Genomic DNA, 12,647 nt, shown 5'->3' with positions numbered 1-12,647 from the left:
AGAGAGAGAGAGAGAGAGAAGGAGAGAGCTCTCATCCATTGGTTCACTCTTCAGATGTAAGGGCTGGGGCTGAGCCAGGCTGCAACCAGCAACTGGAACCAGGTATGCCACATGAGTGGCAGAAACCCAATTACATGAGCCCTCACTGCTGCCGCCCAGGGTCTGCATTAACAGGAAGCTGGAGTCAGGAGCCAGAGTGGGGTTGAACCCAGGTACTCCGATATGGGATGCAGGTGTCTTTTAACTGGTGTCTTAACCTCTAGGCTCAATACCTGCCCCAGAGACTAGATTGTGCAGAGCTTTCTAAAATGTTGATGTTGGATTTTAGTATGAATTAGTACAATGTGTTCTGAAACAGAGGATATATAGCTAACTATTCTTGATGACTGTAATGTAGTCATCATTATCATAATGAAACTGATTCATTTGTGTCCTGTAGTTACGGGTTTGTAGCTTTCTTTTTGCCTCTGCCCAAATCAAAGCCCTATCTTTGTTCTAGACTCCCCACCTAATGCCTTTATTCTTCCCTTCTTTTAGTTTGCTGCTTCCAGTCACCTATGGACTGAACCAGAAAACTAATCATGTATTTTAAATTGAAATCATTGTGCTCATATGTTAACACTTCAGGATAAAGTTCTTTTCAGAGTCTGAATGAGCTCTTTCAAAACCCTCCATTTAAATCTGGTTGGACAGTGCTTAGGAAATCATGCCTTTTCAGTGTCTGTCTCTCAGAGATGCACTGTATTAATTGCAGATAGTCATTTTTATCCTATTGTGATCGTCATATACCTTGAGAAGGAGTCCTTGTAAAATAGAGGTACTGAGGCATTCCTTTTAATGTTATTTATTGCCTACTTTTCCAGTTAATGAATTAATCAGATTTCTAATTTTATGTAATTGCCACTGTTTTTACCAATTTATATATTGTTCCTTAGGTGTTAGGGAAAATTAAACTCTATGGAAAAGTAAAGAAGGAGATTAAGCCAGTGGTCACATGGGATATTTGGATTCACTTATCTGTATTGTAATTGAGCTACTAAAGCTATGAGCTGTTGCTGTTGAGAGATTACTTGATCTGTATGAAACTGAGGCTTCACTGTGGCATGTAGAAATGAGGACTATGGGAATGAGAATAACCTACTTTGAATTACTGACCAATGATTCTATAATATGGTTGCATCGGTTTGATTGTGTGAAAGTACCATGCCTGAAAACTATTTTCTGTTGATACAGGCTTAATGGAAAAATCCTGCACCATTTACTCAAAGTCAGCAGAATCATTTCTCCCTGGAATTTGCAAAGAGTTGATTGGTTCATCGTTAGATTCTCTTGGGCGGAGTTATGATGAAGAGAAAACTCTGGCAGATAGCCTGATGGATAGCTTTCTTACAATTTATAGTGGGCTGTTTTCCATTTCCAAAGCTCATGAAGAACAAGATGAAGAAAGCCAGGAGAACTGTAAGCAGTTGCATTGCTTTCGTTAGCTCACAGCAGCGAGGGTTTTCTGCACATCATACTTTGGTTTGAGTGTTTGGCACATCTGGCATGCATGTTTTGATTGCGTTGAAGTGTTTTAATTGTGATCATACAGGTTCTTCTATTTGGAGATTTCCTAATTTTCCCTCTTCTTTCCAAGTGTTTGCTTCTGATAGAGCAGCCCAGTCGCATTCCCTCCAGATTGCGTGTGCTTTTGAGCAGCTTGTGGTGCTAATCAAGCACTGGGTGAGTGATTTTCTGCCTGGCACCAGAATAGCAAGACTTGAAGATGAATTGAGACAAGAAGTTAAAAAGCTGGGAGGCTACTTACAGCTATTTTTACAGGTGAGTTGGTTTGCTCATTGTCATCTGGAGAATTCCATTGTTCAGAGTATTTATTGACTTCTCTACTGTCTGTGTCCTCCTCAAAATTCGATCTGGAGGATTTCCAGAAATGCTTTCAGTTTGGAATTTCTGAGGCCGTGGATGTCTGTATTGATGTGCTGACCCCAGACTAACGTGGCGCTCTGCACCGGTGGTTCCAAGTGGTTTACAAACATTACCTCATTTAATTCTCCTGGTCACCGCAGAAGTGGGAACCATTATTGTCTCCATTTTGTAGATGAGATGGAGACACAGGGGAGACAAGTAGCTCGTCCAGCTTGTGTAACTACAAAAGTCAGATCTGGGCCCGGGCAGCGTGGGCCCAGAGTGCATGCTCCATCATTCTCCTCTGCCAACCTCAGGGAAGAGAGGCAGAGTCTGCTCTCACTGTGGATTGGGCTTCAGCTCATGCTGAATTAGCCACAAGCCTGGTGATGCAGAGGCAAGGGAAGTAATTTTGTTTTCCTACTTACCTTTGTCAGCTTTTTGTCACAATACCTTAAATACAGGAGAGAAGCTAACTTATAAAAGAAAACATTGATTTTAGTTCAGTATTGAAGGTTTGCAGTCCAAGAATGAGTGACTCCAGTAGCCTGGTATCTGGTGAGAGCAATGGACAGTGGAACTCGTGCAAAGGGAGGGTTGCCTGGTGGGCCAGGAAGCAGAGAGAAAATAGCTGGGCTGGATTCAGCTTCTCTAACCAGCGCTCCTACAAGATCTCCCCTTGGGGAGCAAGCCCTTAGTGACCTGAAGACTTGCCACTGAGCCCACATCCATCAACCATTCACATTACCCATTAACTGTTGGCAGAAGATTTGTGGGGGGCAAACATTGGGGCTTCAGGGAACACAAAGCTATTATCCAAGCTGTAACACCTCGTATCGGCAAGGTTAGGTTTGGTTGTAAGGAAAAAGTAAGCTAAAAGCTTACCTTCTCTCACATAAAGGCTGGGAGCTGGTATGGCGGCTCATCTCCACAAAGTCCAGAATCCTTCCAGCTCTCCCCCTGGCTCTGCTCACAGTGTGGCCCTCGATTGCATGGCCCACCGTGAGGGAACTTCATCTGGGTTTTAGTGCAGTGGGATGGAAGTGACAAAGAAGGACAGGGCCAGGTATACTTTCTTTGTTTTTTAAGACTTTATTTATTTGAAAGGTAGAGTTACAGACAGAGAAACGGAGAAACACGGAAAGGTCTTCAATCCACTGGTTCACATCCCAAATGGCCACAACAGCCAGAGCTGGGCCGATCCCATGCCAGGAGCCAGGAGCTTCCTCCAGGTCTCCCACACGGGTGCAGGGGCCCAAGCTCTTGGGCCATCTTCCACTGCTTTCCCAGGCCATTAACGGGGATTTGGATCAGAAGAGGAGCAGCTGGGTCACAACTCGGTGCCTGTATGGGATGCTGACGTCGCCGGCCCAGGCTTAGCCTACTGCGCCACAGCGCGAGCCGCTAGGTTTACTTTCTTTTCAGGGCAGTTTCTGGAAATCACCACATGATACATCTATTTATATGTCTTTGGCCAGAACTTCATCTCACCACATCTAACTCCAAGTATCAACGGGAAATATGTGCTTTATTCTGGACACCTTATCTGCCAAGCTGTAAAGCATGGGTTTTATTATTATAGGAAAATTCCCAGCCATCTGCCTGTTAGTGAACTACTCCATAAGAATTCCTTGAATTACAAAGGAAGAAGATAAAATTAAGAGGGTCAGGTTTTGCTTTTACAAATGGATAATTAGAAATCCTAACAAAATGTCCTAGAATATTTGGAACAATCTTATGTAATAGGACCCACCAAGAGACTTTCCACATTCTACTCTAGTAGAATTTGTGTTGTTTTTCTTATTTTATCTCCTCTCGTGTATCAGACACACTGGTCTGTTTCTGTGTCTTAGGGATGCTGTTCGGATATTTCATCAATGGTAAAAGAGACTCAAGAGAAAATGATCCAGATTGTCCATCAGGCTATAAAGTATGTGGGCCAGTTAACAGTTCTGAAAGGGAGCAAGCTGTACTTTCTGGAGAACAGTGATGACAAGGCTGCCAGTGTCCAGGTATGTTAGCCTGCAGAACACTAGACCCCTGGGGAAATGGTGTCACTCAACATGACAAGTGCTTTCTAGTTTTAAAAATAGTTGTACTTTAGTGGTTGAGCAGTAAGTTCTACAGCTTTCAGTCTAAGTTAGAGGAACACTGGGGGACACTGCAAACCTCCCTTCACCTTTAGAGGTCCTGGTTCCAGGAGAGCCATCTGCTGGGGAGGCTTTTCTTGTAAAACTCCACAATTCTAGAGAAAATTTATTTGCTTGCTTTGATTACGAGTGCTTTCAAAAATGTAGTAATAGAATGTTACTATGTTCTAGCAACATAATGTCCTGCCTAAAATGATAAACATTCTTTTTTTATTTTTTGAAGATTTATTTTTATTTATTTGAAAGGCAAGAGTTAGAGAGAGAGAGGAGGCAGAGATCTATTGGCTGGTTCACTCCCCAATGGCCACAATGGCTGGGGCTGGGCCAGACTGAAGCCAGGAGCCAGGAGCTTCCTCTGGGTCTTCCCTTGTGAGTGCAGGGGCCTAGCACTTGGACCATCCTCCACCGCTTTCCCAGGCACATTAGTGGGGAGCTGGATCGGAAGTGGAGCAGCCAGGACTCTAACTGGCACCTGTATGGGATAGCAGCATTGCAGATGGAGGCTTTACCCACTACACCACAGCACTGGCCCGGATAAACATTACTACTACTAAATTACAGATTTACAAATTTTACTTCTATATAGACTGTTAATTCTTGTTCTAGCGTTGGTTGAACTTAATAAACCTGGATATGTTAAAGTCTCTAAAATAAGCAGAAAATATAATTTGATTATTTGATAATTTTTAAAAACATAAATATATATAATAAAACATCCGACTTCATCAGTTAATGCTTAAAAACTCTTTCTAGGAGGAGTTTGTGGATGCTGTTTGTGATGGTGTAGGCTTAGGAATGAAGGTTTTATTAGATTCTGGATGGGAAAAAGCAAAAGAACTTCGGCATGAACTCTTAAGGCAGTGCTCACCAATTGAGGTAAGATGAGTAAGTGTTCTATATATACTAGATAATGTATGAGCTCAATTTTTGTTTTTAAAGACTTATTTATTTATTTGGAATTCAGAGTTACACAGAGAGAGGAAAGGCAGAGAGAGAGAGGTCTTCCATCTGATGGTTCACTCCCCAGTTGGCCACAACGGCCAGAGCTGTGCCAATCTGGAGCCAGGAGCTTCCTCTGGGTCTCCCACGCAGGTGCAGGGGCCCAAGGACTTGGGCCATCTTCTGCTGCTTTCCCAGGCCATAGCAGAGAGCTGGATCTGAAGTGAAGCAGTTGGGTCTTGAACCAGCACCCATATGGGATGCTGGTGCTTCAGGTCAGGGCGTTAACCTGCTGTGCCACAGTGCTGGCCCTGAACTTAATTTTTAAAAATAGTTTAAAAATCAAGCTTCAACAAGAATGTTGAGTAAATTGCTTAAAAATAAAAAAAGTTTAACTCAATTAATTAGGTTTTTAGTGTGTAATTTATGTTGAATTACTTCTTATTGAAGAGGCTAATAATATCCTGATGTCATGGCAGTGTTTTCCCAAGTGGTTCTTGAGTCACTGCAACCTCTGCTGTTAATATTTTGCCGCTGCCTCTTTTTTTTTTTTTTTTTTTTTTAAGACGTATTTTATTTGAAAGAGTTACAGAGAAAGGTAGAGACAGAGAGAGGGGTCTTCATCTGCTGGTTCACTCCCCAGATGGCCGCAACGGCTGGAGCTGCGCTGATCCAAAGCCAGGAGCCAGGGGCTTCTTCTGTGTCTCCCAGGTGGATGCAGAGAGCCATAGCAGAGAGCTGGATGGGAAGAGGAGCAGCCGGGACTAGAACCAGCGCCCATATGGGATGCCAGCTCTTCAGGCCGGGGCTTTAACCTGCTGCACCACAGCGCCGGTCCTGCTGCTGCCTCTTAACACATGTTTCCATCAAAGTTCAGTCTGTCGAGGAACTGCTAAGCAGGGAGTGCGGTGCTCACTTTCTGCCTGCCGTTTGCCTCCTCATCTTTGTTTGGGTCTCGCTCTTCCACCTTAGAATAGAAGCTAACATTTCTTGATCTAATATCTTGAAATACCTTACCGGAGCATTCATACAAATTATTTCATATCAGCAGATAGAGATGTGAACGGTCAGTGATTTTCTGAAATACACTTTCTTACGCTCCAGGTAAAACTCATGATAAAGCATAAAACCAAGGCTGTCGTAGAGTTCGCACGTGAGGAGGGGTCTGGGATTTGCTGTTGGGAGACCTGAGGTGGAACCCTGGCACCACTGCCTTCCACTTAGCATTCGGCAGGTCGCTCAGTGCCTGGCCCTGTCCCCTCTCCTGGGATAGCTGTGTCCCAGGCTGTGGCAGTTGCTAGCCGAGGCGGAAATCGCTGTCCCCCCCCCCCCCCCCCCGAGGGTCCGGGGACTGGGGGCCCTGCCCGGTCACGCGCTCTCCGAGTCTGAGCTGGAGTCGCACGTTCTGCTTCAGGCAGAGCTCGCCCTGCCGTGCTCGTGTGTCAGTCACTGTTGGTGGCTGTTTGCTCTGTTGAGCATCGCTGCTGGTGAAGTGGGGATCACGCCGATCCGAGGCCTGTTTGTTCTAGAATCTCGTAACAGATTGTTGAAGCCGTCCCTGCCCGTTGCATTGCTCCTGCGGGCCTCAGGCAGCTGGGGTGGAGCTACCGGGGCGTTCCTGTTCCTAAGCTCTCAGCTGCCTGGTGCCTCCTCACTTACGGACACACTGATCTAGCCCAGCAGACCGGGGGCGCAGCTGTTTGCTGCCACACCTCTGGGTGGGACTTTCCAGGAAGGCGTGGGGGAAGTGAGATTTTTTTTTCTGTCTAGGGAGAAAGCATTTGGCACTAAGGTACTGCTGGCTCCAAGTGGCTGAGGTGAAGTTCTGAAAGCCACGGGGGTTCTCAGTCCCCTTCCTCACACTGCAGGACTGTATGATTTATCTCTGTCCAGACAGACTGAACGGGGGAAGACACCAACGTGAAATCTCTCCTAATTCCTGTGTGTCCTTGAATGACTTGCCTGAGCCCCGCTTGTCCCCCTTTAAAAATGGGGCTAATCACTTCCTGAACTTTTTCTGAGGCTTGTGTGAGGGATTAGGAAACAGCAGAGGTTTAGGCTCCGTACACAGCCCCGCGAGTCTTGCCTCACTCAGCTTGCTGGTGCGCATCTCTCCTCGCTGTGAGTCTGCCCCTCTCCTGGGTGGTGTGTTTGCTTTAAAAGCTAAACGTTTCCAAGAGCAGCTCACAGCAGCTCACACCGTCACTGGTCAGGCTCTGTGGTCCTGCTCCTGTCCCAGCTGTGAGGCTGAGCTGGGTTCTAGTGTGGCCTTGAAGAAAGGGACACGGGAGACAGAGTCCCTTGCAGCGCCTGTTGGCGGCTCAGCAGCAGCGCTGTGACTCACTAAGGCCCTCTGTCATGGTTTGCAAAGTGGGATTTTTATGGCAAGCGCCAAAGAGTGGAACGAGAAACGGAGCTGAAATGTGCGTGAGTGTTCTTAGCAGGCTGTGAGAGCGGGCGCGGTCCGCGTGGCTGCTGTTCTGAGGCCGTCCCAGCTGGCAGCAGTTTACCTTGTCCCCAGCTCTGTGCACACCTCTGCCCGCCTTCCTCTTCCTGCCGGGTGCTGGGGCTGTCCTGTCACTCATGGTGCAGCTTTAAGATCCCATGCTCCTAAGTCAAACCTGTAAGAGCCCTGAGAAGAAAATTAAATAGCCAAAGAGACAGAAAACGGACTCCACAGTAGAGTTGCAGTTTTAAAGCTGAGGGAGCAGAAGAATTTGCCTGTTCTGTTTTTACCACCTAGAGCAAATCTGAGTGAGACCTAGGGAGCTGCCCTGGGGGATCCTCTGGGGGAAATTAAGTAAGCACGCTCCTCAGGGGGCAGTAGAAAGGCAAAGGCCAGGGGTTTAGCCTGAGGCTCTCCTCTGGGAGTGGGGACCAAGGGTCTGTACTCTTAACTTTAGGAAATATGCTGCCTACGCCTGTCACCAAGAATCAAGTCATAAAAGTCAGCATTCTAGGACTCTTAGCTTGTGTGTTAGTCCCCTCACTCCCTTCCAAGGGAAGTTTTAGAAATTCCATACCTATAGATATTTAAATAGAAGACTAATTCTGTTATAACAAACATCAGTTTCCCTAATTAATGCAGAAATCTATATGCAATTTAGTTGGAAAGCTGTTCCACTGATGTGATTTGGGTCCTTAACTTGCAGTCCCAGAAACAGCTCCAGTGTGTTACTTCCCCATGGGAACTCCTTCTCATCTGGTCCCATACTATTCCAGGATTTTTACATTTCTGAATAAGTATTTGTACTCAAAACTATTTTGATATTCTCTGTAGGCTACCAAACAGATGAAAGTGAATGCCATTGAGTTGATTAGATCTCTTGAAGACATCTTTGCTGAATGGAAAAAAGTAAGAGACACTTTAAATTATTTTTGTTTAATTTTATTTAACATATTTGATCATTTCATTTGGTTCAAGTGTTGCTGTTTTGTTTCAGACTTTATCCTTAGCCAAAGACAACTCTTATGTCCCTAGGTAATGGCAGCATGTTTGATAGCTCTCTCGCTGCTTACTGGTGTTAGTAATGACTAAGGGATGAGATGTGTATATATGTATATATAAAATAACTGATTCCAGTATTCACTGTAGACTAAAAATTGTGTTTAATAATCAGTGTGCTCAAAGATTTTTTTAAAAGATGTATTTATTCATTTGAAAGGCAAAGTTACACAGGGAGAGAAGTAGAGGCAGAGAGAGAGGTCTTCCTGCCTGCTGGTTCCTCCCTAATTGGCCACAGCGGCCGGAAGTGCGCCAATCCGGAGCCAGGAACTTCTTTTGGGTCTCCCACACTGGGCCATCCTCCACTGCTTTCCTAGGCCATAGCAGAGAGCTGGATCTGAAGTGGAGCAGCCAGGACTCGAACTGGCACCCATATGGGACGCCAGCACTGCAGGTGACTGCCTTACCCACTATGCCACAGCGCCAGCCTCAAAGATTTTTTTTTTTAATTTTTTAATTTTTTTTATTTTTGACAGGCAGAGTGGACAGTGAGAGAGAGAGAGACAGAGAGAAAGGTCTTCCTTTTTGCCGTTGGTTCACCCCACAATGGCCGCCGCAGCCGGTGCGCTGCGGCCTGCGCATCGCGCTGATCTGAAGCCAGGAGCCAGGTGCTTTTCCTGGTCTCCCATGGGGTGCAGGGCCCAAGCACTTGGGCCATCCTCCACTGCACTCCCGGGCCACAGCAGAGAGCTGGCCTGGAAGAGGGGCAACCGGGACAGAGTCTGGCGCCCCGACCGGGACTAGAACCCGGAGTGCCGGCGCCGCAAGGCGGAGGATTAGCCTATTGAGCCACAGCGCTGGCCCCCAAAGATTTTTAACGTACATGTGAATTAGACAAATTATTTTCATGACACAAGTAAACAGAAAAAAGCTGGTACTGTGGCACAGTAGCTGGTCAAGCTACTGCTTGGGACGCCTGCATCCCTGACCAGCTTGGCTGTTCCACTTCTGATCTAGCTTCTTGCTAATGCATCTGGGAAAGCAGCAGGTGGGAGACCTGGATGGAGTTCTGGCCTTCTGGCTTTAGCCTGGCCCAGCCCTAGCTGTTGCAGGCATTTGGGGAGTGAACCAGCAGACAGATCTCTTTCTCTGTCTCCCTCATTTTTCCTTCAAAATAAATAAATAAAGAGTCCTTGCTGCTCCACTTCCAGTCCAGCTCCTGGCTAATGCACCTGGGAAAGCAGTGGAAGATGGCCCAAGTGCTTGGGCTCCTGCACCTACATGGGAGTCACAAAGAAGCTCCTGGCTCAGTCTGGCCCCAGCCCCAGCCCCAGTCCCAGCCCCAGCTGTTGCGGCCATTGGGGAGTGAATGAGCAGATGGAAGATCTCTCTTTCTATCTCTCCCTCTCTCTTTTTCTCTCTGTAACTCTGCCTTGCCAATAAATAAATAAAGCCTTTAAAAAAAGATTCTGGCAGTTGAAATCATCGATGAAGCCATGTTTCCATGTAGCTTTGTTAAAAATATAACTTTCATTTACACAGGAAAGTTTTGGTACTCAAGTACAAGAGAAAGATTCTGGACACCAAGATTCCAAGGAGATGATTAATCTTGCCCCGGAAGTCTTGAAGTTAATACATTGCGTAGAGAAAACAGTTCAAATTATTATATCTGCACTGAAAGGTAGGTACTCCAAATGGAATTGATAATCAAAAATTATGATTTTCAGAGGCTCAGGCATCTTTCCTGGCCTAGGTTCTTAATTAAAGCCTACCTAATGCTGCTTTATTGATACTAGTCATTAATGTAGGAACTTGTGTAACTGAAGTCCCACTTAAGTACATCAGTACTTCTGCCTCCAACCGGTAAGACTTTAGTTGCAAACTCTAAGTAGTTTGCTGTTGTCTTGATGTGGTCACTTTGACCTGGCATCACACGGCAGTAATAAATGCCTGATGACAACTGAGAGTGTTAATTAACTTTTCCTTTCCTTTTTGCACAGGATGCCATGATGACGTGAATCTTCTCCGGAGCTGTGTTGGGAGTATCTGCAGGTTGGCCAGGGAGGTTCATGAGGGCTTCAGTGTGCGCTCTTCCTCTGTGGACTGCCGTGGGGGCAGAGTACCACCTGGTGGCCTCCGGGAACTGGAGTCTCGGGCTGAGTCGCTCCTCCTGTGTTTAGGATCTGAAGAAGGAGCCAGTGTATTGACCCCCTGGGAGAGCTGTGATCAGAACACTAGAGAAGAACGACAGCCACTACAGTCTAAACCCCGCAGGGCTGACTGTGGCAGGCGTAGAGGGGCGCCCACGCGTGTCTGTGAGCTCCCTGCCTTGGCCCCCTCAGTGGGCTCAGAGGAGTGCCTGCCCCGCAGGATTCAGTGGGTGTGAATACCATTGTGTAGGCACTTTGTGACTATCTGGGAAAGAGCAGGCACACTTGGCACGCAGGAGAACTTGAAACAAAATCAGGATAAATAGTGAAGTACGTGTCTGAGTGGCCTCGCAGTGGCTGTGAACAGTGTAACCCTCACGGAATCCTGGTTTCAAAGTGCTGGCGTGTGAAGTTCCTCAGTGGACAGGTTTCAGTGGAATGGTCACCATGCTGGAACGCCAGGAAAAGGGGATTCAGGACCAAGCCTCAGTTTCTCCTTGAGCTACCATGTACAGCTGGTTCCTTATTCTGGGTGCAGGGTATTTTCTCGTGAATGGGAACCCGAACAGTTACATTTGTGCCTGTACTTTCTCTCCTGTGCAAAGCAGAATGAGGTTGGTGGTGAAATGGCCAGTGCAGGTGACAAGGCGGCCTGACTGGCAGTGTGAAATCAGACTCTTCGCAGAGGCTTGTCCTTGGGCATAGTGTTTGAGAGGATGCTTTCCTATGTTTTCCCAACTGTAAGGAGCTACCTAAGGAGAGTGGAGTTATATATTATTAATAGGGCTTGCTGGCCTAGTAGTTCACGATGTTATCTGTGCTCCCAAATGAGGGCTGTATGAATACAATTTAAAACCAATTGAAATGCTGCCAGAGGCAGCTCTCAACTGTTGGGTGGGGGTGCGAGATCAGAGGCTGGACCTTCTCATGATCTTGCTTGTTTGCTAAGGGTGTGATGAAAGTTTGTGTATGATTTGACGAAGATTCGTGATCTTTATTTGCCAGCTTTAAAAAACAATAATCAAGCAATAAAGATAATATTCTACTTGTGGGATCTTACATTAAGGGACTAGCTAGACATTCGTGTAATCTGAAGAGTCCTTAGTAACTCTGGGTGATTCTGAGCAGTTCTTAGAGGGTAATTCTTTCCAGAAAGCGGATCCTTTTCATTTGCCCTCTGCACTTGTAGGCACCACTTGTACTTTCCGCATAACTGGTTGAAATTGTTAGTACCATGAATACATCTGATGGCTTCCTTGTAGGGAGAGATTAAATAGATACTGATCGTGGTAGTCAGAGCAATACTAGTGAACCATGCTCACCTTCCCAGGTGTTTTTAAATGGTGCAGTGTAACAAATGTGTTTCTGTTGTCTTTTAGTTTTGGCATTCAGCTTGTATTCTTTCTACAATTCTGTCAATTTTATCAGTCAATGCTCTGCCAAGTAGCACTTTCACCACCAATTATAAGGAAGGCAACTGGATGGATGCGGCTTTTTCCTGAAGATTGGCTTCTTAAAGCATTGCTGTGGCAGTGTTAGAGCTTCGGTTTCTGTTTTCTGAACTCACGATTTCATTGTCAGGAACTTTCTACTGTCTTTGCAAATGCAGTATGTATGTGTATATATATATATTTATATTTATACTAAATAATTTGTTATACTATTGAATGAATGGTGGAAAATATATTTGTATGAGAATCATGTTACAAAGAGAATGCCTTTATTAAATCTTGTCAGCTTCAGAACTGTCTGTGGCCAAAAGTCTTTTATTTAATTAATTTTCTTCATTTACTTTACTCATGCAGTGTATTTACTCTTAACTCAAAATGGCTATAAATAGCTCCGTCGTGATAAAAGCTATCCTACTATTGCAGGTCAAATAAACGATCAGGAGACACTGAGCAAATGTTAAAGTTGTCGTTAACAGCTGCTTAGTTTCTTTTTTTGCAGTGCTCTGTCCCTCTTTGTTGGTTATGCCTGGGGTACGTTTAGCCCCATGTGCTGTGGTGCCAAGAGCCTCAGCTTTGGAGTGGGACCTGTTTGTCGCTCACTTGGAGT

At 45.7% G+C, this 12,647-nt stretch overlaps 1 protein-coding gene across 1 annotated transcript in view; it reads left to right on the top strand.

Moving 5' to 3' along the window:
- Positions 1 to 12,334, top strand: part of KIF14 (kinesin family member 14) — a 70,471-nt gene extending 58,137 nt beyond the window's left edge. Inside the window, exons 24-30 of the mRNA XM_017347875.3 lie at positions 1,234 to 1,458; positions 1,637 to 1,821; positions 3,759 to 3,917; positions 4,809 to 4,931; positions 8,275 to 8,349; positions 9,982 to 10,120; positions 10,440 to 12,334. Coding sequence (XP_017203364.1) covers positions 1,234 to 1,458; positions 1,637 to 1,821; positions 3,759 to 3,917; positions 4,809 to 4,931; positions 8,275 to 8,349; positions 9,982 to 10,120; positions 10,440 to 10,825 — 1,292 coding nt within the window. The 3' untranslated portion in view covers positions 10,826 to 12,334. The remainder of the gene's footprint in view (positions 1 to 1,233; positions 1,459 to 1,636; positions 1,822 to 3,758; positions 3,918 to 4,808; positions 4,932 to 8,274; positions 8,350 to 9,981; positions 10,121 to 10,439) is intronic.
- Positions 12,335 to 12,647: the final 313 nt, after the last annotated feature.

Source organism: Oryctolagus cuniculus, chromosome 13, assembly GCF_964237555.1.
Source record: "Oryctolagus cuniculus chromosome 13, mOryCun1.1, whole genome shotgun sequence".
NCBI lineage: Eukaryota > Metazoa > Chordata > Mammalia > Lagomorpha > Leporidae > Oryctolagus > Oryctolagus cuniculus.
The sequence above is the reverse complement of the archived record's forward strand: the minus strand, read 5'-3'. Positions and strand labels throughout refer to the sequence as shown.